The sequence below is a fragment of the Triturus cristatus genome, chromosome 5_1 (assembly GCF_964204655.1).
Source record: "Triturus cristatus chromosome 5_1, aTriCri1.1, whole genome shotgun sequence".
NCBI classification, from domain to species: domain Eukaryota; kingdom Metazoa; phylum Chordata; class Amphibia; order Caudata; family Salamandridae; genus Triturus; species Triturus cristatus.
In genome coordinates this window covers 256,499,948-256,526,065 of record NC_140587.1, presented here as the reverse complement: position 1 = coordinate 256,526,065, position 26,118 = coordinate 256,499,948, and the positions used below count along the sequence as shown (strand labels likewise).

Genomic DNA, 26,118 nt, shown 5'->3' with positions numbered 1-26,118 from the left:
AACATTGTCAACCAGATGAACTCCAGTATAAAGTACATTTTGATTAACTCAGCTTCTCAAAACACCAAGCGCATTGAGTTGAATGCCTTTTCAGCATAAAGAAATAAATTGCAATTTTAACATTTTACTACAATAATCAATAGCTTCAACCAAGTAATTTGTGTTGACATACAGGAGACATAAAACCAGTCTGGTCAGGGTGAATACGATTCCTGCCAATCGCACCAACAGTATTTTCATAAGAATTGTATTATCTAAATTTATGAATGTGATATACTGGCATAATCTCCAGAATTCAGAGTTCTAGCCTGGTTTCAGGAAGGACACTAATTTTCTGGATGAAAATGTTCTAGGCATTTCATCCTCTTTGGGAATGGCATTTTAAAGAAATGCTAGTGTTGATGCCAAGTCATTCTGAAATGTCAGGTATTCCTCACAAGGTAACCCAGCTTCACCTGGGGCCTTGAGGAGGGAAGCACTGATACAGCAGCAGAGACTTCTTCCATTGTGATATGATTTTCCAAGGATAATTGATGTTCACGATTTTCGTCTGTAATTGGAGTATTACTATTTTTATTTTCCAATCAAATAACCAACAGATTTTATTATCTTCCACTTACTCTCATTGGAAGGCTGTATACAAATTTACAGTTACTCTTTCCAATTAAATTATTTTAGCCTTTGTATCCCATGTATTTAGTTTGCCTATGCTCTCCTTTGACCAGTCACTAGTTACATTGATCTGTGCCTGGTGGAAATGTTCTATTCCCCGCAGTTTTCCTAACACTTTTTTATTCTTTCCCCTGGTGAAAGAAATGAAAGCTTCTCTTTAAAAAAAATCTTTAAATAAACCCCATAGAAATTACAATTGAATTGGATCCCCACTTTTTGTGAAACAAATCTTTAATGGCCATGTAGAGGTTTTCTACTGGCCTTCATCAGCCACTAGTGATAAATCCGGCCTGCAGCATTCATTTATGACGGCCTAAGCATTATGAGATAATTTGCATCTCTGTGTCTACAGGCATTTCCGAATTTATCTTCATATGAATGATAAAAAACAGATTTCTAAATGGCTCTTGTTGTGAAATACCTATGGTGAGTGAATTGTACTTGCTGAGGATTAGAATGTCTCACTGTGCTTTCTGAGATACAATTTTTTAACCCAAATTACCCTACAGCACTATTTGCGCTGGCTCTTTGATATGAGGTCGCCTTGGCAGAGATACCAAAATTTACGCCAGTCACCAAAGGGCAAAGACGTGGATCAGCAGTGTGCCACCATGGGATTTACAAAACGCATCAAACCTTAAGCCCTTCCATCTTGCATGTTGTGAAGCAATGTCTCATATTATGAGTCTTAGGTGCCTCGGGTTCTTGTGAGGGAGCACAATGCCTAGAGACTAAATTATAAAAGTGTGTTTTATATTTATTTTTTTACCTCACTCATTCACACCTAAGAGACATTGGTTACTACATAAACGTGCTAATTATATTTATATCTTTATGTTCAGAGTTATTGAATATTTTTGAGTCTGAGAATATCTAGAGCCACAGAAATAATCTCACCTCCAAGGAAGGAAGTACAGCTTTTGCCACATATGTGTGGGCATCCCTCTGTCATAGGCGATAACTTGTCTAAAATAGTTAATGAATTCACTGTATAAATACATCCACACCTCTCCTATCCTAAAGGAGCTGCATAGGCAACAACTTCAAGCTTACATTATCTTCACAACTTTTGGCGTCACCTACGAAGCAGCAACAATCAGGACACCGCCATGCATAACCTGCCAACATAACACAGGAAACCAAAAGCAAGAAATGGAGGAATGTACAAACACATGAAGGGTTCAAGCCTTGGGTTTATGCACGGAGGGGGAGTGATTGTATCCCTTCACACAACAGGATTCTGCCCTCACAGCCCACCTATTGATGGAGCTCCTCTGTGGTCATCAACAGGGACTTTCAAAGCTATACCAGCCAGTCCACCCTCAAGGTAAACCTCATGTTCCAAAGAGTCACAAATCCTTCCATCCTCATTCTCATCATATTCCCATGTCCTCGTTGTTACTATATATAATCCTTATTTTTTGTAAAGCGCAAACTTATCACCCCTTAAGGTTTCAAGGGGCTGGGGGCCGTCCTGGAGATTATGTGAGATATTGCCCAGAGTCACATGGTGCTGAGCTGAGCAGCCGCGGACGATCGAACCGTGAGCCCTGCGCTTCAGAGTCAGCCGCTCTGGCTGCTGCGCCACACCTCTCCCCTATAAACAGTACTCCCTTGCTACCCTGCTAGGCTTCCCCTGTATAAACACTAATATATTTATAGAACTAACTTCATTCTATAAAGTCAACTTTTTGAAACCCCAAGTGGAACACAGATCCCACTCTTTCATGAATGGAATGGAATAAGCCAGAAGATGCACACTTGCTGGGTGTTTCGCCATAGAGTGGAAGATACAAATACAACCCCAGCTTGAGCACAAGGGTGATGAGCGACAGCGGTCAAAGTCATAACAGGGACGCCCTGCTCCCCATGCCCTGGTTTCACAGTCAGGCTAAGTCAGACCGTGAAGCAAGTGGCTTGGAAAGTGTCTGTGTTACACCCAAACCAGTCCTCCAAAAAGAAAACAATGTATGCTATGCTGATATGAAAATGACTACATTGTGAATATCACTGCATTGATCTCTGACTTTGGCACAATACCAATAAATCAACATTATGCTGCCATGGACCCTGAGCAGGTATGCAAGCATTCTTTGCAGGAACACCGGTTATTGATGGTATCACTCACAAGACTCACACAGAAGATAAGGATTTCCTCTGGAATGTAAAAAGTTGTACCTACCTGCATTTACTAAACGCACGTGTCGCAGTCACCCAAAACAATGCAAACATGGCTGCATTGCATTGTATCTTACCGTAGCATTTATATAGCACTTACTACCCTGGTTGGAGTGCTAAAGCACTTGCCTACATGGGTAGCATACTATACCGTGGCGGGTGAGTGGTTGATACAGTGTTGTTTAAGTATGGAGCTTATGTAGAAGGTGCTTCCATGTAGTGTTTGATGACAACCTATGGTTGGTTTTCATGTGGAACACAATGCTTAGGATTGTGGTGAGTGGAAAGAGTGTGAGGGATAGACAGAAATATTATATTTTGATATGCTGGCAACATTAGTTAGCTCTGCAGTTCCTTTTTTGGTATTTGTCCATGATATAAGGGATACATAAGGGATAAAGTACACCCTGCCATATATTATATGGTCACCGAGCAGCTCCATAACCATATTGAGGAATGAGGCAGAAGGCAGAGTACCTTTATAAGGTTGGGAAACTCTGAGGTGAATAGCAATATCCTCATCATGAAGAACACGGGGTACTTTATCCCCTATAATACATGGGCACACCATCACCCTTCCAACAAACCACTTAAAACCTTGGTGCGTAGCTCTTTCATACGAGAGAGCAAGCATGTTTGCAAACATGAAAATAAAACCTCCAGTGTAAACTTAAACACTTAAAATACCTGTTAGATATTTGTTGTAAACAGATATTAGAAACAGTTCAATACAAGTCAGTTTAAAAAACATGCAGAGAGATTCTAGCTTTTCTCTATCTAAGGGGTGCAAAATCTAAACATATTCTCTCTGCTTGTCATTGTAAACTATTAAAATAGAGCAGAAAAAGAAAAGGAACCTTTTGTTTTCATTGCTTTAAACCAAAGTCGGTCCTGAAGGGCTGGATCCATGCTGAATTTTTAGCATATCCCCATTTAAATAAATGGCGTTATCCTAAAAATCTGTTGTGGATCAGGCCCTCCAGGAGCGACTCTTGCTTTAAACAGCTGCATAAATTATTCTTCATAGCCTGACCTGCCTTTCACCTCGGCTTCTGCCTCTGGTAGCAGGTTGTGATATCAGAACTCAACTGCAATACCTTATAATAGTGTGTTCTCAAGTCTGTTCGATGACTGGGTGCATCCCAAGTTACCGATTATAAATAAATTAGAGACTGCCATTTATACATGCAATACAGAATCCCATGGATTACAAGAGAGATTCCAGCCCTATTTCTGTATTACCACAACACTACCTGATGAGACTGGATAGGCTTTAGGAAGGAAGGGTAAAAAACTTTGCATCACTCTGAAATGCACTTTTAAACCTAGGAAGAATAACACAAAAGTTGCCTGGACAACAGTATTTGAAACAACTCAAAGGTATTCATTGTATCAATATACACAGGCTAGATGAAAGACTAAAAATACATTTGGAAATCAAATCAAAAGCTCTAATTTTAGCACTTAATAACTTGCATTCTGCACTCTCTTGCACAGTGAGCTATTGTCTGTCTTTGGTGCACACAGCAATGGTGCAATGTAGAGCCCCCCTCCTTTGCCTTTTTTGAGAAAGAAATGTCATTGGTTTGCACCTTACCCTACATGTGATGCATCCATGGTGATGGTCACTATGGGGATTGGTTCTTTAAAGTTTCCATTCTTGGCATGTTCTCTCCTTTCCTCCTCTGTAACTTCTTATTTCCCATCACTCATAGCTCCAATATGCCAAACCAATTCGCCTTCAACCATAAAACATCAGTAAAATATAACAATTTCCAACAACCTTTTTAAAACCCTAGCAATCCAACAAAAAATATCAAACTAAATATATTTTTTTGTTTGCCTACAGTATTGCCATTTAAAAATGTTTTTTTCTTATTACAGAAACGACAGGAGTAGGCTGTCTTCTCAATGGAATTAGATATGTGAACGGGCAGACATTTCAACCAAATTGCAAGTATAACTGCACATGCCTGAATGGAGCAATAGGTTGCATCCCTGTGTGCACCAACTCCAGACCACCACTTGTCTGGTGTCAAAATCCCAAACTAATCAAGATGGCGGGCCAGTGCTGTGAGCAGTGGATTTGTGATGATCCAAGGCGGATCCGGAAGACATTGCCCAGGCACGTTGCCTCTTCAGGTATGTCAGCAGTATGGTGCAGATCTATGCTAATGAAATTTCTCTGTGATACCATATGTTTACTGTTTAAATGTGTTTTGTTTAGGAGTATAAGTACTGTTACCTTTAATAAAAGAAAGATGTAGGAAATTGGGTTACTGGTAGAGTGGGGTGAAACCCTACCCAAGCAAAACACACAAACCCTGTCAGGGTGAATCACTAGAAAAAAACGAAATTACCCTGAGTGTAACCCTTTGGTACCTTGCACAAGCAGTCACGCTTAACTTAGAGGCAATGTGTAAAGTGTTTATGCAGCACTACAAAAAGTAATAAAGTGAAAGCACAGCGCATGAAAAATCCCACACCAATCTAGAAACATAGAGTAAAAGCTAATAAATTATTTGAGAGCAAAACCAATATCCAATCAGTAGAACCAGAGATATGTAATTTCAAATTGAAAAAGCACCAGCTGGGGTTATCTAGTCGCGCCAAACAGTGACAAAGTCACAAGCTCGGGCCAACCACTATGGAGCGCGGGCTTAATACAGGGAGCATGTAAGGCCTGCTAAAAAAATGTTCCTTGAATCCTGATTGCGGAGTGTTGCGGGGTTCTGCATCAAAGATGCATTGGTGCCGAGGAGCTGTGAGGCTGCGGTGCGGAGTACAGCATCATCAGGAAGGACGCCATTGAGAATGAGCTCGCAATCGAAGTCCTGCATCGAAGATGCATCGTGCACCGGTGGTTCCGAAGTAGCTGCTTGAGTTTGATGTCATCATTGAGAATGCCGTTGACGAGGGGCTTGCAATGTGGAGGGCCGCATCAATGTTCCAAAGAGGCTGCAGAGTGTAATGCAAGGCTCAGTGTCGGGAATGCAATGTGTCCATTCCGACCACAGCTCGGCTGGCAGAGCACCTTCACGCTCACTTCCAAGGACCTAGGATTGGGGTGGCACCACTTGGCTGGTACAACTCACAGCAGACAATGTCCAGGTGCTGGGTTCAAGGTGGTTGGGGCCTTTTCTGTCCCTGAGGCTCTGATCAGGAGGCCAGACACCTAGCCTTTGGAGTCACTCTGATGGTCCTGGGTTAAAGATGCAGGTCCACTTATGCAGCAGGGCAACATAGTAGCAGCGTTTCTTGCAGAGCACCACAGCAGTCTGGAGTCTTCCACAGGCCCAGAGGTGTACTGCAGAGCTGGCTCTGAGGGTCCGTTATTTCCAACTGATGCCCACTTTGAAGCAGGAAAAGGTTCAGGAGGTCTCACCCCCACAGGTGCTTAGAACTTCCTGCCTTCTTTGCCTTGCCCCAACTTGTCTAGGGTCACAAAAGACTAGTGTCAAACCCTTTATGAGTTTGTGCAAGTAGGGCCTTTGTGATGTGCATGTGTGGTAGGTGACATCTCCTCCCCCTCATAAAGTGAGAGATGGCTATCTTGCCAACATCTAGTGTCATTTGTCTCACTGTCTGGGAGCAATACACAAAAATAACTGCCAGCTACACCTATCATGTGACTGCAGGTACCAAATGGTTATGACAAATGCCAACTTTCTAAAAGTGCATTTTCAGAATTGTGACTTAAATTCAGACTTTAACATTAAAGCAGGTTTTAAATTACATTTCTTTGGATGCCAAACTCACCAATCCTACTTGCTCACAATTGAAAGTTAGCATGTATTAAATGTAATAAGGCAACCCAATATTATTCTCTGAGAGAGGTAGGTCTTGCAGTAGTGAAAAAATAATTTAAGAGTTCATTACTACCAGAACATGTAAAAGCTAAAGTTAGATGTCCAACATTTTACTTACACTGCACCCTGTCCTATAGGCTGTTAGGGCCTACCCTAGGGGTGGCTTATATGTATTAAAAAGGACAGTTTAGGCCTGGCAAAAGGTTTATTTTGCCGGGTCGAACTGGTAGTTTAAAATGCATGCACAGGCTGCAATGGCAGGTCTAAGACAAGTTTAAAGGGCTACTTGGGAGGTGGGGTAGCACAATCAGTTCTGAGGCCCGCAAGAAGAATTTAATTTACAGTCCCTGGGTACATGTAGTACTGCATATAGGGATATACAAGTAAATTAACTGTGCCAATTGGGTCTAAGCCAATTTCACCATGTTTAAAGGAGAGAGCACAAGCATAACCGTGCTATACTGGTTGACTGTATGTAGAGTCTCGGGATTGGAGGTTCTGCACTTGCTCAGGCAGCATGTGGTGGCAGTAGGAGAGTTCACCTCTAAGTCAGTCTTACTCTCTGTCATGCAGAGTTCCACAGGGATCATCATTGAACCCTGCGATGTTTAATTTGTATGTCACGCCACTAGCCAGGCTTATAAAAATGTTTGCCCTGTCCATGGCATCCTACACAGATGACATGCAAATTGTTGTGTCACTGTGGAAGGATGAGGTTAACCCTTTAGGAAGTACATGAGTGAGGTTAGTAAATGGATGGATGGCAACTGTCTGAAATTAAATTAATCAAAGATAGAGGTCATTTTATTTGCCAATAATCCATACTTTTTGGCACCAGCGTGGAGGCCACCTGAATTAGGCTCTCTCCCCACTCCAGTGTCTAAAGTCAAAAACCTGAGAATAATGTTTGACAATGAGCTGAAGCTGAAAGAACAAGTCAACAAGGTCACCTGCACCTCTGTTTGCTCCTTAAGATTATTTAAAAAAATGGAGATATATCTTCCCTTTGAGCTCCTAAAGACAGTAGTCATTTCTCTTGTAGTGGCAAGACTTGATTACTGCAAAAGTGTCTACCTTATTCTCTCAACAGGCTCGCTGAAGTAGCTACAGATCTTGCTGAATTCAGCGGCACGCTTTCTTTTCGAAATCCCCAAATTTGAATCAGCTAGAGGTGCCATCAGGAAACTTCACCAGTTGGCGGTCAGGCAATGCATCGTCCTTAAGGCCCTTTGTGTGGCTTACAAGAGCTTGCATGGGCAAGGCCCTTCTCTTTTTAAGAACAATTTGAGGTGGTACACCCATAGCAGGACCCTTCATTCAGGTTCTGCCAAGAACCAGGTAGTTCCATCTTTTAGAAGGACCCCTTGGGTTGACAAGAGTTTCTTTAGGTTTATTTGTGTTTCACTCAAGGCATCAGCAGTGACCAGTGCTTAATTTGAGCCAGTGGTTCCCAGAATGGCCCACCAGCGCTCATTTTTGGGGACCAGCACTTATTTTTCCTCATTGAATATTGACCGCGAGCAAGAGAGAGAGAAACACGCAAACAGAAAGGAGGGGGAAGAGATAGACGGAAAAACCAGCACAAAGAAAAAAAACAGAGCAGAGCTTTGGGCACACGCACGCCTTCTTTTACAAATAAAGCACTGGCTGTGACACATACTCTAAAGCAATTCAAAAGAGACATTAAGGGCCCTGTGACATTTGGAGAAAATCTTGTTCTAGTGGTTTCTAACAACGTAAGAATGTATTCATTGACTGCGCATATTTGTCCTTCTAAACAAAACCCATTGTGACTGCCAGATGTCAAAGCCACTTCACCTCATACAGGCATTGTGCCATACTGAAGGTTCTTACTCTGCCTCTCTTCTGGTGCCATTTGGAGACCATTGCAGTAGTTTTGAAATCTGTAAATGACCAGATTGTTGCCAGTGTGAAACTTTCCTCTTCTGCCAGCTGAAGCAGAGGTTCACTAGCTATTCTGACAATCACTACAGATTTTTGGGCAAATAGTTAGAGTTGTATAACGTACCCTCAGGAAAAATGAGCCATCTTCAGTGGTAGATTTCATTGTGCTGTGTGTATTTTTATGTACATCACAGAGTGTAGAAATTAGAAGGAGTCCCTACTTTACACCCCTTCATACACTGAAGGGGAGGCTCAATTTCCCATGACTTCATACCATGACATGATTTTTAGGGGTCTAGTAAAGCACTCGTAGTACAATGAGGGCCCGATTTACAAAGGTAAAGTTAGACCTACAGTCTACCTTAGACCAAAAGTCTAACTTTTTAGCTTTTCGGTATTCACAAAGGAAAGTTACTACTAGTAACTTTACTACTAGCAAACATACTAGTAGTAATGTTACTAGTAGCAAAGTTAGTATACAGGAACTTACCTTTGTGAATACCGAAAAGTAGTAAAGTTAGACTTTTGGTCTAACTTTACCTTTGTGAATCGGGCCCTTAGACTTTAGGTGTGAAGTTAGACTTCAGTTCTAATTTAGACTTGAGGTCTAAAGTTAGACTTTAGGTCTAAGATTCTTTACCTTTGCGATTCAGGCCCTAAGCAAATAACGATCATTCTTCAGTCCATTGCCAAAACTGCAATTGCTACATTCTTCACCTGTGAACCTCTTCCTATTATTGAGAGAACCTGTCACATGCAGGAATTCCATTCATTCTGCATTGACAGTGTTCTATAGAGGGAGAGAGCACCAACTTATAACTCCTGGCAGGCTATGTGTATTTGTACATAAAACACTGTGGTACCCCTGGAGAATTTATAGCTAAAATCTATTTTATAAGCTGGATAGTATGCAAAAATATATCATTCAAAGCAGAAAGTCGTCTCATCCCCCCATCATGTGAAGACACGTGGTTCATTCGCTTTTTGACTTTCAACTAGATTTCGGAAATTACATTCAGGTGGGGGCACTCTAAACATCTATTGATCCACCTAAAGGCATTCTAAACTCCACTGCAAGGGTGGCGCCCTCTATGAGCAGATACAACTGCTTCACCCTAAACTTGGACTTCACTGTCACCCCATACCAGCCAAGATAACCTTCAAAATATGTTCCCTCGTGCACCAAGACACCTCTCCCCATCTAGCAAAGCTACTAAATATCTCAGGCACCTCAAATTCTTCTCCTCCAAACTAGCAAATTCAGAACATCTGTGTTGAAGAATCCCTCTGAGAGGGACAGGTGCACTAACTGCATCAGTCACAGCACAGAGAGGGACCTCAAGGGTTATCAGAAGGTGGAAAACTCTTTCCCTCAAACCTTATATAGTGAGACAATCAACTGCTCAGAAACAGTCCTCTGAAGCAGCCACTGCAGCCTGGAACTCTCAGTCTCAGAAAATTGACCACTCTTAATCATTTCCAAATAATTCATCTCATACCTTGTCTCCAAGAAGGTTCTCACTGGTGGGCACTCCGCAGGGTGGATAGTGTGGTGATAGGGGGAGGTCATTCTGAGGTGGGGGTAGAGCATGCCCTAGTGTCCCTTTGTTGGGAAGTGGACCCCAAAGGTAAATTAGTGATTCCAGAAAGTACTTCCAGAGGGCTTCAGTGAATGGGGTCCATATCACTGCTATGCAGGATACCTGATGGTGAGAAGGTTGGTCTCCCCAGAACAGTATCTGCAGGGAGAAGTCTGTAGAGTGAGGAATGCCCACGGGGAGATGCCTGACCACTCTGTGGCTAGGGTCTCCTTGGAATCGGAGGGGGTTCTTCTCAGAGAATAGTTAGTGTCTGTACACAGACGCCCATAGACTGCATGCTTGGCTGGCAGCTCCCACAGGAGAGTAAAAAGCTAGGTGGGGTGGCTGCTCTTTGTGCCCCACCCATACAGATGTTTTTAGGGTACTTCACTAAAAAGAGGGTACAGCAGTCCTGGAGAAAAGTGAGGGTTGAGAGGTGGAAGCCACACCCACTTGGAAGACCAGAGGGCAAGGTGTTACCTACCATGACAAGAGGGGACCCCAGGACTGGCACCGGTGAGTTCACTTCTGACCCAGAGGTGCAGCCAGCACTATCACAGTGGAAAGAGACCTGCACCAGGTCAACCTATACAAGGTACAGAGTATGCCACCATTGAGAGGGACTGTGTGTCCACACTAGAAGTCCTGGACTAGAGGCACCTCTTCAGTCCTGGGATACAGACCTTAAACTGATGAGCCACACCTGAAATGGCTGAAATAAGAGTGGAATCAGGGTGTCAGCAATCTGACATTGTAGCCCCCCAGTATGAGAAACCTAAGCATCTACAGTGCCATCCACAGACTGGGCCTACAAACAAGGGTTCAGCCTATTATTATAGCCTGACTCTTGCAGAGTAAAACCTTCAGTGCCACCAATCAAAATTTATTATTTATTTATTTATTTATTTATTTAAGAAGCTTATAAAGCGCGCAGCTACCCCCGTCGGGGGTGTCCCGGCGCTGAGAGAGCAAGAATATCACCAGAGGAGGCATCCCGGGTCATACCCTTCCAGCCCAGTGTAGCAGAAGCCCTCCTACTCAAGGTTGGGTGAACAGCCAAGTTTTTAATTTGCGTCTGAAGATCTGCTCAGACTCGATAAACCTAAGGTCCAGAGGGAGGTCGTTCCAGAATTTAGCCGCCGTCACACCGAACGTTCTACCACCGCTCCGGGCTAGCCTGAATCTGGGAACAACTAGTAGACGTAGATTATTGGACCTTAGGTTTCTAACAGACTTCGAAAGTTTGAGTCTTTGGCTCAGGTAAGATGGGCCAGTTCCGTGAATGGCTCGAAAGGCAAGGGTAAGGATTCTGCCAAAAATAAACTTTTTGGCAGACAAAAACCTCCCTTTTAAATATTAATAAGTCATACCTATGTAGAGTTGCTCCTGAAGGCTAATTTGCCTGCCTATACTTAGCCTTTTAATGAGGTATGAAATTCCTCTAAGGAGCCATACAATAGACCACTATGACCTGTCGACCCTAATGGGTAGGTATGACACCTCTGAGCTCAGCTGGATATTCAAGGTAAGGGCTGTTGCCACAACACTTTAATCCTGCCTTAAAGGCACGTCTGAGGCATATGTAAAACGAAAGTGCCCGTGAAAGGGGCCAGATCATAATTGTGTATCTGATGTCTGGTTGCTAAATGAATCCTGCTTTTTCTTAATAGACTTTGTTCTCACTTTTTTTATTGGACCAGTACTGCTCCATCCTTGTGCTGTACCCTTCCCAGGGACACATACATGCAGCGCAGAGTCACACCTCTTGCGTTACACTGCACTGCACATCTACCTGCTGTAGTGCAAGAAGGCAAGTTAAACACAGCAGTGGAACTTTTAAAAAAGGTGAGTGAGCCTGTAGGTCTCACTCCAGTGGCACAGAATAACAAGCATTGGCATAGCCAATAGGTCTCGCCTTTGGGACCTTATAAGTGTTTAGCCATGCAACAGTTGCATAACTAAATACTTATAAGGTCCCAAAAGCGATACCTGGCTATGCCAAGCGGCCCTGCGGCCGCGAAAGTGATCGCGATCGCGATCAAACATCAAATTGCCCGCGCACATGCACTGTAGCTGTAGGCTGGCCTGGTAGCACTTTTTGGAGCCCTCTCAATAAGTCTCGCCAGACCAGCGCATGCGCTGGTTCAGGCAAGACCTAAAAAGGACCTGTTCACTACTACTGATCACTACACAGTATGCTGCCAGCACCACACTCCTGCTCCTTAACTCCTGGTGAAGGCGGTAGCCTTCCACTACATTGAGGGTAGCGTTGTAAGCACCCCTCCTGCTCTACCAAGACCACAATCCTTGAAACAGGACCATGTCATGATGCACACGCATGATCACCATGAACACATAACAGCAAAAGTGTTCTCCCAAACAAAATCTTACCTGTTCACAGTATCCACCCTTTATTTATATTACAGGTCACATAATGTTACTGAACAATAACAGAGTCTGTAATCAATGAATAGGAATCATACAGGTGTGTTAAAAAAAACAAAGAAGATCAGTAATAGTTGTAATGGGTAACAAATTCAATTATTGTAGCTAGAAGTAGTGCTTTAAGAAGGAAAGAATATTATTATGCTCGAAGATGGTGATTTTTAAAATGTTGTTAGCTAGCAATGCTCGGCTAAAATATGTTACAGATCATGAACTACTGATAGCATAAAGTTATGACAGCAGTATCTAAGACATGTGGAAACATAGAATAACTCTCATCCAAATTCATGCCCCAAGGGAATGTAGATTAAAATCACAAAATCCATTTAAACCCATCTATTCTTAGTTGTGGAACTCTAGCACCCCCTAGTGGATGTGCGCTAATGTGTCAAATGCCAAAGAGATATAAAGACAAGGTCATGAAAACCATAAACCTGTCTGGGGAACGTAGAAATATATTATAGATATATATATAAAAATAGAAATTCTCAGAGATGCAGAAGTCTTGAAATTTTCCAGTGAATACTGAAGAACGCGTGTTATGTGAAGAGACAAAGTGTAATAAATATATTATGAATAGAGTTTGAAAATCTAGCCAAATTGACTCATGATCACCATGACTAACCATTGCACACATGCACATTTTCATAAAGACCACTGCTCACATTTGCAATGTGTCACAGAGAACACCATCACCCCTCCCAAGAACTCTGCAACACCCTCTTGGACTACTTCCACAGCAAGATCGCCATCTTCTACAACAATTTCGCCTCCCAACTTGTCATTCTCAACCTCGACAACATCAAAAAACCAGTGCTTACCAGCCAAATGATCACCACCTGGTCTCTGCTCACCACTCAGACTAACACAGCCATCATGTCCTCCAGCGAATCCAGGTTGAGCACCGACCCCTGCCCCCACCATCTCTTCAATCTCTGAACCATCACAATCAACACTGAACTCACCAGCATCCTCAACACCTCCATCTCCACAGCAATCTTGCAGGACAGATTGAAACACGCAGAGGGCAGACCCTCCCAAAGAAACATTGTGCTGACCCCAGCGATCTCAAAAGTTATTGCTCCCTGCTCCCCTACCCTGCCAAAGTACTCAAGAAAGCCATCAACCAACAGCTCACTGAATACCTGGAACAAAACCACCTATTTGACGCCTCACAGTCAGGATTCCACACCAACCACAGCACTGAGAGCGCACTGATGGCTGCCACACATGATATCAGAACTCTCCTCATCAACAGATTCTACAACATTGGCATACAGCAAAACGCCTTCACATGGATCACCTCTTTCATTACGGGACTTACACAGAGCATCCGACTGCCTCCCTTCACCTGTGCTCCCAAGGACATCATATGTGGCGTACCCCAAGATTATCCCTCAGCCCGCTCTGTTTAGTTCAGCACCTACATGACCTCCATCACAGATGTTGTCAGATGCCACGGCCTCACCATAATCTCCTAAGCAGACAAAAGTCAACTAATCCTCTCACTCACAAAGGACCCGTGCAATGCCAAATTCTACTACGCCATGACTAATGCAGACAACTGGATGAGAGACAGCTGAGTCAAACTCAACTCCGATGAGACTGAAGTACTGATCTTCATGAAGAATAATTCCATCTGGGACCACAGCTGGTGGCCAGCAGAACTCGGACCAACACCCACACCAACAGACCATCTACGTAACCTTGGCATCATCCTCATCAACCAACTGACCATGAAACGACAAGTAAAAGCAGTAGCCTCCTCCTGCTTCCACACCCTTCACATGATCCAAGGAATCTTCAGATGGATCCCAGTCACCACCAGAAAAACCATCACTCAGGCCCTTGTCACCAGCCGCTTCGACGATGGCAAAATCTCTTTGTCAGCATCTCCACCCAGCTCCTCGGACGACTCCAGACCATGAAGAATGTGGCAGCCAGACTCATTCAGGACCTCCCCATACGAACCCACATCACCCCCCCTCAGAAACCTCCACTGGCTCCACATCCAGGAAAGGTGCCAGTTCAAGATGCTCGCGCATGCCTACAAAGGACTGTCCTACATCTAACGTTGACTGAACTTCCATCTGCCTGCAAAACGCCTGCTCTTCTCCTCACTCACCCGTACACACCCCCGCTTCCGTCACAGTTACAGAGGGGCTGCTCCTTTTCCTACCTCGCCGGTACGACCTGGAATGACTTGCCCCTCCACCTCTCAACAACACCCTCCCTGATGGACTTCAGAAAGAAACTATAAACCTAGCTTTTTGATGGAGACATGGCACCCTCAGAGCCCAGATACCCCTAGGGATGACAGTGCTGCGTTATGCAAATGCTGATTGATTGACTGAAATGCCACATTTATGACACTCAGTGGAAGATGACTGAATATCTGTGTGTTATGCGGTACTTTGAATGTTATGCTCAGGATTTTATCAATGTAGTGGGGTCTGTCAATTCGCATCTTTCTTTGGGTAAGTGAGTGAGTGATTGAGTAAGATTGTTTATACAGTAAAGAACTGTCTGTGAATTACAAGGGCACCATGGCTAAAGATTGTAGCCTAGTAGACAGCCAGATTTAAATTCATAGCCTCTTAGAATGCAATTGTGCTAAAACTCTTCTGGTACCGGAAAAGATGATTAAAGAGATAATCGATCTTAATGTACCTTATAGTTTCGAAAATGAATTACAGATGATGCTTTACCTGAAAATTACTTTATATATTTACTATAGCATATGTAGAAGACCATGAATATTGGCACAAGAACTGCATCATTCAAACTACTTCCTGGAGTCCCTGCTCAAAAACCTGTGGGATGGGGATATCGACAAGGATCTCAAATGCCAACGACCAATGTGAGCTCAGGCGCGAACGTCGACTATGCAACATGCGCCCATGTGAGGTGGACATCACAAAGCACATTAGGGTAAGATATTAGCTCAAATGAAAGAACGAGGCACTGTACAACACTACTTTAAATGATAAATTAGTGAAAATATTGACATCACCAAACCTGAACCCTTCACATAAATCTTTTTATCCATTTGGACTGGTGTATTCTGTGCCAGTTCTGGTCATATTGAATGAATGAATAAATAAATGAATGAATGAACGAACGAACGAACGAACGAACAGGGGAAACCATACAGTCTATGATGAAATATCAGCCATTTGCACATTCTCCTCCTCTCGCGGTGTAGCGAGGTAGAGCCGTCCGGGGTCCCAAAAGTTTCTGGGTCACGACATGGGAAGTTGAAGAGTAGCAAATGTCTCGCTCCTATCTTTACTTTGGGCCAAGACAATAAACCAATCACCTTTATTTAGAAATGTTTTTCTGAACCAAGTCATGACAATTTGTCTGATGGTCATCAGGAAAGCCAGTGCTTATAATCTACGTACACTGGGTGGTATCAATTTAAGATATCCAAGTCCCAAGCCCTAAGTCAAGTGCAAGACCCAGCATGCTCAGTATTGCACCTACTGAAAAGGTGTGGTCTAGACGGAGTAAAGTATGGTTGGTGAATAAATGTATAATGCAGGAACGTATATCTGTGGTTCATGGAAACTTAGGGACAGATTTACAAGCCCCATGTGCCACTTTTGTGTCATTTTTCCCATGTTAAAAAGTGGCGCAAGGGGCTTGTAAATCTTCCCCTTAGTGTACAGCAACATTTCCACTGCCCGTCAGTGATTGCTGCTTCTATATCTGCCTCCCTTGCCCATCTGCTGTGTATGGATTGGTGCTCCCCAACAGGGCCGGACTGGCCGTAGCGGGCACCGGGCATTTCCCCTGAGGGCCACTAGGGTGGTGGACCAATTTTGTGCCCCTGGGGCCGTTTTTGTTACAGGGCCGATATTGCAGCATAGCTACAAAATCGTCCCCTGTAACAAAATTGGCCGAAACCGGCCCTGGCAAACAGCTCGACCGCTCCCAGTGGGGCCAGCTGAGCTCTTTGCCAGGGCCAGTTTTGGTTCCCAGTCCAGCCCTGTCCCAGGGTGGCAGGCCGAGCACTTTGCCAGGGCCAGTTTTGGTTCCCAGTCCGGCCCTGCTCCCCAAGCTTGTTGTATAAACTGTATAATTTGGAGACCCATTGTGTGGTATTTGGTGATCTGATGAGTTGAATCAACAGTGTATAGTGCCCCAGGTATTTGTTGCTGTATGGTACATTTTGGGTGAAATGTTGACTGTGCTGTTCATGCCCAAGTTACTCACCTTTTACCAGTAAATGTTAATTAAGCAGTTGGTGAACTTGTCCTATAATATTGTGCCACCTTAAAGTCACATATGTAGCTGGGTGTTGTTATAATTCCTGTGCCAGAGATTGCTCATTGATGTTGAACAGTAGTTGTAAAAGCAAGAGTTATCTGGGCACACTGAAAGTTCGGTTCTTAATCATCAAGGAACAGGACCTTATGTTAACGCCTTGGCTCCATTCACTGAGAAACGATTGGCACCAACAAACATGTAGCCTGCTCTGTGGACTGAGGAGCCAATTTGATGAGCGATATCTAAAGGTCCAGGCTAACTAGGACCTTTTGGACTATGTTTGATGTGAAAGCCATAATCAATGTGATCTCCAGCCACCTAAATGAAATGGTCAGTTTCATGCTAGCGCACATCTGATCTAGAAAGGTGGTACCATATATAGATATAAAGATATAAAGATTGTAAAGAAGCATAAATTAAGACTTGTGAAACAACGAATGGCTATATGCTTAACAAAAGAGTGGCTCAAGAGCACAATTTTAGTGCAACTTCTGGGTGGATCCCTATAGCCTGCCCATTATGGTTAGTTTGTATTTTGATGGTTTTATGATGTGAACATATTGATCAGGTCAATTGCGCTGTCTAAAAACCAAGTTTCTGTCACACCTAGAATATGATGCTTCGCTTCCCCGATCATGTAGTTGATTTTAGTAGAGGGCTTAGCAGTTGAGTGTGCATTGCTAATGCTGTTTCTTAAAGATCCACAGATACTCCCGCCTGGATAGGGATTGAAGGTGGCACGTGGCCTGTTCGATGTAAGCATGGTTTCTGCAGTGCTTCTTTTATACATTGATTGATGATTGTGGATGCCGGATTTACTTAGGAGATTTCCCAATGGTTCTAAATAGAGATTGAACAATGTGGGTGCAAATATAGAACCTTGAGGAACACCTTGACCTACCGCCAAAGGAGATGAAAGAATGTTCGCTATTTTGATCATTTGGGATCTATCAGAGAGGAAAGAAGGAAACCATTTAGGCACAGTGCCCGCCATGCCCTTTCTCTGTTGAAGAGTGTTAAGGAGAGTGATGTGATTGACAGTGTCAAAGGCTGCAGAAAGGTCAAGGAGAATTAAAAGAAAAGACTCCCCAGAATCGAGTATCTGCAGAGCGTCACCAATCACTTGCAGCAGGGCTGTTTCAGTGCTGCAGTTTTGAATGAAGACGGACTGGAAATTGTCAAGAAGATCATTGTCCTTGATATGACGAGAGAGTTGTTTCGCTACACATCTTTCTGTGATTTTCGCAAGAAAAGGTAGGTTAGTGATGGGGCGGAAGTTGTTGAGGTCGTTCGCATCAGTGGCGGGTTTTTTAAGTAGAGGGGTGACCTGCCCAGTTTTGAAGGAAACAGGAAGGGAGCCTTGACAGAGGGAGAAGTTAACCAGAGTGGTCCAGTAGGAAAGAGAATGGTTATAGAAGTCAATGGCAATGGCACTAGGGATGGGGTCAAGAGAATGGTTGGAGGGCTTTGTTTCAAGGATGCATTTGAGGAGGGCATCTTCAGAGATGGGGTCAAAGTTCTGCCAAATGGCTAAGGATTTGAAGAAGACCTATAGGAAGCACAACGCAGAACGCACTGATCTTTTGATTCAGGAAACTGTTCCTGGCTACGCTTGCACCGCGTCCTCCCACCGCTGCGAGGTTAGGTACAAGCGCTGTTTCTATTTTGGTCACTGTCGGAATTTTGCTTTTAATATTGTTGAAATACTTTTAATATTGTCAAAATACTATTCTGCCCACTTACCCGCACCATAAAAATATTGGCACATCACCTCGCTACTTAGCGGGACAACAAGAAACTCCATTAGTCAAGTGCCACCCACCGAGTGCCATCTTGGTTAGCGCTCTAGTGGCTGGCCTGAGCACGAAGCATCCCTATTTAGGTGGGGGAATGCAAGCGCGCAGTGGGCGTGCCAGAGGCAAGCCCGTCTGCGCCCGTCCGTGCACCGGCTGCGCCCAGCGCCAGCAATGCTGCCCGGCCATACAATGGTAGGATCTGCTACTCCAGGGAGACACTTTTTAATATCAGTAAGGGAGGTCAGGGGGGCACCAAATGGCTTTAACGTGTGGCCTGATTAACAGTAGGTCCTTGATAAAACACCATCATGAGATCTTCAGTTTGCTGTAAGATCTGGACCTGGACTTTTTATTCATTACAGAGACCTGGACCAACCCAGACTCCTCAGTGGAGATTGGCTTTGCGTGTCCGGCAGGCTATAAAATCCTCCACAACCAAGTCCCACGGGGTGAGGAGGGGGGGTTGGGATAATTTTTAAAGTGAGATGGAGCTGTGCTCCGTTACAGATAAAGGAGATTGCTGGATATGAGCTCCTGGGTTTTATATTGCAAGAGCCAAAGGGAATACTGCTGACAGGCCTGGTGTGTTACAGACCTCCGGGCTTAGATCCCCAACACCAGGCATTACTTGACACCATTGCCGCCCTGGCGCTGAAACACTCTAGAGTGTTACTCCTAGGAGATTTCAATCTTTGGGACACCGGGAGCTTGGGGAACCATCTGCAAGCTCTGAGCCAAACCTGTTAGAATCTTGGCTTACACCAACTTATTCAAGAGCCAACTCACCAGGGAGGGCATATGCTCGATCTTGTGTTCACCAATCAGTCTGAGACAGAAGTGCTTAACATATCACCTCTAAGCTGGACCGACCATTTTCTCATACATTTTAGAATGACTATACCTAAGGCCACATTGAATAGGAAAGATCAAATTACCTACCGGTGGGGGAGAGACTGGGCGAAACTTTCAAAAGATAGCCCAGTTCCTCTCTTCCCAAAACAGACCCTTTTTAATCCGGCCGAGTCAGTAGATGAGAACTACAATAGTTATAGCAATTTTGTCATCAATATCCTTGATGGATGTGTCCCTAGGAAAAAGATAAAGATTAGGAGAATACCCTAGGCCCCTTGGTTCAGCGAGGATCTGAAATCGCTTCGTTCTGCTCGCCGACAGGCTGAGAGAAGGTGGCGTAGATCTTATTCAGAAATAGATTTTAAAAAAGCACTGAAATTAGCACAGGCACAATATATACAGGCCATCAGCAGGGCCAAATCACAATTTTATGCCAGCTCTATTCTACAGGCACCCAATGGCACAAAAGGCTCTCGTTAATATCGTGAGGGACCTTTCCAAACCCGGGTGCCTGGCTAATAGAGTTCAGGCATCACAAAAACTTTGTGACGAAGTTGCCACCTTCTTCGATGACAAGGTTGCCAAAATAGTGGGGGGGTTTGACCAGGGTATCACTAGTACCCTGTTGACCGATGAGTAAGTCAGGACTGATATATCTCTCGAGCACTTTCAACCCCTTATTGAAGATCTCTTTAACAGTATTGCCCAGGAGATATCCTCTGGATCGCTCCCCTTGACCCTCTCCCTCACAAGATCTGGAAGGAGTATGGTCCTGACCTATTCCCATGGCTGCGCCAAATATGTTGCCAATCCCTGAGCGAAGGAGTAGTTCCTGAGGGTTGGAAGCATGCAGTGGTAACCCCACTGCTGAAAAAGCCATCTCTGGACACAACAATACCAGCCAATTTTCGACCCATATCCCTTTTGCCGTTTCCCATTAAGATCTTGGAAAAGATGGTTAGCAAGTCCTTGTCATGCTACCTGGAAGAAAAACATCTTTTGGACAGGGACCAGTTTGGATTTCGGCCTGGGCATGGAACGGAAACTGCTCTGACCACTGTGTTGGATAAACTTTGAATGCGAGACGACAACGGTAACTCCTAGGTGTTGGTGTTACTGGACATGTCGGCCGCATTCGACACAGTTAGCCACGCGGTACTTGTAGCGAGGCTGGAGAGACTGGGGGTGAAGGGCTGTGCCCTGAAAAGGCTACAATCCTATCTGTCAAACAGACAACAGGCGGTTACCATGGTGCCATTTGCTTCCCCCTGGTCCCCGGTCTTCTATGGAGTGCCCCAGGGCTCGGCAATCAGCCCGATCCTCTTTAATGTTTATTTACGCCCTCTGATCCCTATTATAAAATCTTATGGGATCGACGTGGTCAACTACGCCAATGATACCCAACTGTTGTTCTCCCTGGAAGGGAAGCATGCATTGCCTATGAACACTTTTCAGGCGTGTATGAGTCAGGTCTCGGATTGGCTGAAGGCCAACTCCTTGCAGTTCAACGGGGGGAAGACAGAGCTGTTGTATTATTCTGCAGCGAGAGTGCCTAAACCCCTGCTGGGCGAATTCAGGCTCAGGCTAGAGGATGATCCCATAGTGGCAGCAAAAACGGTTCGCAACCTGGGGGTTATGGTGGATGATGACCTTCAGATGCAATCTCAGGCCAATAAAACTATCAGCATCTGCTTTGCTTTGTTGAGAGCTCTTCGGCAAATTCTTCCCCTTCTACCCAGTGAGGCTAGAACCCTGGTGGTTAGAAGTATAATCCTGAGCAGACTGGACTATTGCAACTCCCTGTATCTGGGTGCCCCTCAATACATCCTGCAGGGGTTGCAAAGAGTCCAGTCCATGGCAGCCAAATTAGCTCTTAATAGACAGCGTTGTTCCGCCGCTACCCTGGCTCTGAGGGACCTTCATTGGCTGCCCATCAGAGACAGAATCAGCTTTAAGTCTCTCTGTACGGTTTACAGAGCTTTACATAACACAGGTCCGCTAGCCCTGCAAGAGAGATTCTCCTGGTACAAACCCAAAAGACTCCTTCGGTCTACTAGTCAAAGCCTGGTGTCTATCGCTAGAGTAAAGTTGGCCAGGATGGGAGGCAGGGCCTTTGGCACAGCAGCAGCATGTCTTTGGAATGAGATACCTCAAAACCTTAGACAAGCTGATTCCCTGCTGGACTTCAGGAAGAACCTCAAGACCTGGCTATTTGCCAGGAATAGGTAGCAACACTCCTGATTAATAGCTCAGCCGCTTTCTGCTGCTACAGGTCAACACGGTCCTTAAGCGCCAGGGTACCCGTTGGGTGACCGCTGCACTAAACAAGAATTTTATACAATACAATACAATTTGCGCTCCTCTGGAGGGGTAGGATGAATTCCGCTGCTTTCTTTGTAGAATCCTCCAACTTGTAGGTTGGGGAAGAGCAGTTTGGATTCTTGATGAGATCGAATAGTTTTTTGGGTCTATTTTTGGCTGAGTTGAGGAGGGTTCTGAAGTGCGACGCTTTTCCAAGGAAGATGTGCTTGTGGTACTTGGATCTTGCTGAATGAAGCGTGGCCAAATTATCAGTGGAGGGCATTTGTCTCCATTGTTTCTCCAGGAATCTTGGGTACTTCCTTTCTTCATAGAGGGATTTGTTGAACCAACGTGCTGAGTGAGTAGGCCTTTTCTTTTTTCATAGCCTGTGGGTAATAGGAGATCAAACATAGAGTGAGAGGTATCGTTGAACCAGGTCTCTGTGAGGAAGAGCATGTCTATATTGTGAAGGATGATGGCATCTTTCCCAGATGCCACGGCACAATTGACTTGTATTGGAAGCCTTGCGTCTGGCCTTGAGGAATTTGGCTGCGGATATAAAAGGAGTCTAGTACTTTGATAGGCACAAAGTGAGGAGAGAAGAAGTTCTCCATCTGTTTTGAGGATGTAATCATATTAAGAAAAATATAGGGACACTGGCAAACAAAAAGAGGCGAGATGTTACTTCTAACCATACAGTATACTGTTTTGCTTTGAAATAATACTTGTGTTGGAAGATTGGAGAAAAACTTAATAACATTCCTTATTTATTCCTCCCCATCTGTCTTAGCCTGGAAAGAAATGCTTGGCGGTTTACCGAGGTGATAACCCAATGAACTTCACCATATCAGGCTGTGTAAGTAAAAACACATACCGCCCCAAGTACTGCGGCGTCTGCATGGATGAGAGGTGCTGCACTCCATACAAGTCAAAGACTATCGAAGTCAAGTTCGAGTGTCCTGATGGAACCTCCTTCACTTGGAACGTGATGAGGATCAATGCGTGCTTCTGCAATCTCAGCTGCAAGAAACCCAACAACATCTTTTCTGACCTTGCGCACTTCCACGATTACTCTGAAATCGCGAACTGATGTACTGAAGCTGAGATGTGATACTTAAATGACCCAGGTTACCAGATCACGGACTCCAGAATGCAGCATTTGTAGTTGACAAGCATCTGAAATAGAGTGGCATATTTTACTTCCAAAGTTTGGGAAACAAGAAACAACTTTTTTTGTCATATGATCTCAAAAGCAAACTTGAATGAGAAGGTGACGGAAGATCTCACCACCCAGCACAGTTTCCTACACCAAGCGCCTTGCTCATCAAAGCAGCGTCATATCATTGAATGACCTCTCAGCATGTATTACCTGTTCTCTGAGACTTGATGCATGACAATGGGACAATAATGTGCTTCATTCAATGTACATTTTTTGTAATTTACTATTTATTGAAATAACTTATAGTATGAATGAAACCCTTGCTGACATCAGTAGCATTGAAAACTAGTATATAGACATCAAGTGCAAGTTAAGTGATTAAATCCTCTGTGTAATTTTCCTGAAATGTTATTATATGGAGTTAATATGTTACATGCACGTTGGAGCAGAAGCTATGTTTTTGAAACTTAGTAGTGCATAAAAAACAAAATATTATAATTATTATCTCTATTCTTGCTGCTTTGGGTGAGCAGACTCCTTTGGTGCAGATTGTTGAACATGAGCCATTCAGATTTCATTTACCACCCTATCATTTATTTCAGAATATTTGCCTTTGTTGGCGCAATCATATCATGAAAGATATCATACTAAATTAATGGAAATATTTCAAAAAATGGGAACCAAGTTCATGTCCAAATTTTGGTCAAACAAAAATGTATATAACAAATAAGACTTGAGATCTTGGCTTTCACCTGTGGAATATACTCACGTATCATAAAATGTTGTGTTAGTCCAAACTGCATTTGCCAATTGCACAAATATCAGGGATTCGTTGACAGCATTTTTGAATGTGCATAATGCGCTATTTCACCATTTGAAACCATGCACAATTAGATGGGTAGATGTGGAGGTGGGCTAATTACTAACTTACAAACTACAAACTACAAAGCACTGTTGCACAACTCCCCCCCTACTTTTATCCACTTGTTCCTACTCGTGGTTGGTGCAAACTAGTAAGCACAACCCACGAGTCAATCATGGTCCATAGGGTCCGCATGGCATGCCCAGAGTAGGGCTAGAGCTCTGTGTCAATGCTGTTCCAATATATTTATTGGCACTACTTCAAAAGTGGAAAAAAATCCCTAATTTATAAATTCTGGATCAGATTTATACTATCCAGCCTGCTGAAGACACTTGATGTGAGCAGTATCCTAGCAACTTTACATCTTAAATATAGATGTGCTTTCATTGATAATGAACGTCAGCATTTTGCACTAACTGGACAACTCTATGCAGCACAACACTGTCCACGTCTTAGGAACTGATTACGATGTAAAAGGTCGTTGGTGTCAAATGCGGCAGCCTTATTACGATGAAGGCTGTCAGATTTGAAACCGGCCGGTCAGACCAACTGGCTTCTGATGGGCTCAAGGAGCCCGTCGGCCAGTTGGAATCCACTCCTATTGCCCTATGTTCGGCGTTTCCCGCAGGCTTTTCATGCCTGGCGTTCTGACATGAAAAGCCTGTCATAAAATGACTTTGGGCGCCTTAAACAGGGCCCCCTTGCCACAGTGGCCTCCAGATGGAGGCCTGGGAGACACCTATGGTGCCCCCCTGTTAATCTCTGCACAGCGTGGCAGGCACCGTCCGGTGCCTACCATGCGGTGCAGGGATTAGCAAAAGCACCCATTTCTCTATGGTAACTTGTGCTAAGGCCGGTTTACGGCCCCCATAGAGAAGCTCCCATAGAGAAATGGGAGTGTGCGACCGCACCATGTGCGGTCACATCCTGATAATGAGGTCGGGACAGCTGACCGGAGGTCGGTCCATCCCGATTCCGCAACATCCGCCCGACATCGTAATGAGGGTCGTAATGTATCTCCACCTGACATGTGGATTGCAGAAGGACTTATTTGTTATTCAACCCAGAAATACTCAGCACCTAAACAAGGACAATATCCTCAGAGATCTTAAACTTCCTAGACTCTGGTTAAAATTGATGTTATTCCACATTTCAAAAATTGGACAACAACATATATACAGTGAGAATGGTATTCTGGGTTAATCGTGAAGGGTCTGATTCACCAAGCTTTTCTCATGAGCAGTTCTGTCTTAGGCAAAGCTCCTCTGGGACGTATTTATATATTTCAATGAATAATACTTGTTCTTTTACAGGAAAAAAAACGTTGTGAATCACAAAACCTTCTCTTAAAGGAGTAAGTACGCCTTATTCCTGGAAAATGACAAGACATCACACCTAACCCTGGAGTAAAAGGACACTTGCAACAGAAAATGCTCTGTGAATAAGGCCTTAGTGTACGTTACTCTCCTATGCATGTCTCTTTAATAATCACAATAACCCATTACCTACTACTTATGTGTAACTTATTTTCATTGGCTGATGACAAGACAATTCTCACCTAGGTAGCCCATTTTGTGTGGTTTGGTGTTTGACACAGCACAGAGAAATGCATTATTTTATGTAATCTCAATTTGCACATTTTTTATTGTATGCTTCCGCCACCTGGATGTTTATAATCTCCTCGTACTGCTTCTTCTGCACTGAGACTTTGCATCAAGTACATACAAGGAGTGCAAAATGAGCTTTACTTTGTTTCCTTATGTGCACTGTTTACAAATGAACTCTTCATATTTTATTGAATGTTTATAAATCCTCCACAAAGCCTTTTACAATTCTGTGTATGATTTAATCGGCAAAAGAAATCATGATTTTGCATGCCCCCCGTTTGTCTTTGCAGCCTAGAATCAACAAATTCTGGGCAGAAATTGAGTCCAGACACAGGATGTAGGTTTTAGTATGCACATTTCCAAATGGTAACATCCTGTCTTATCGCGTGTAATGTCAAACATATACTCACGTTCCACTTTGTCATCCAAAAAAGACATTCAGTAATCACAGACACAGCTGCACTGGTTTAAGGCTTTGGCTTAAACACGTTTAACAGAAGTCTATTACTGAACAGGTTTGGAGATAGCCTAGAAAACAAAGATGTGAAAAAATGACTTGAAATGTAATGTTTGATCGAACTTCAACATTGCCAATGATTGCACATCCCCATGGCTTTATCCCAAAATATAGGTGCAAATATTGTGTTCAAAATATTTAATTGATTTTTTGCAAGCCAAGA

General features: G+C 43.8%; 1 protein-coding gene across 3 annotated transcripts in view; it reads left to right on the top strand.

The window, feature by feature from the left end:
• CCN4 (cellular communication network factor 4) overlaps positions 1-25,660 on the top strand; it is a 168,809-nt gene extending 143,149 nt beyond the window's left edge. For all 3 annotated transcript variants that reach the window (XM_085604888.1, XM_085604889.1, XM_085604887.1), the window contains exons 3-5: positions 4,735-4,992; positions 15,327-15,520; positions 22,601-25,660. In XM_085604888.1, the coding sequence (XP_085461014.1) occupies positions 4,735-4,992; positions 15,327-15,520; positions 22,601-22,900 (752 nt within the window). In that variant the 3' untranslated portion in view covers positions 22,901-25,660. The remainder of the gene's footprint in view (positions 1-4,734; positions 4,993-15,326; positions 15,521-22,600) is intronic.
• Positions 25,661-26,118: the final 458 nt, after the last annotated feature.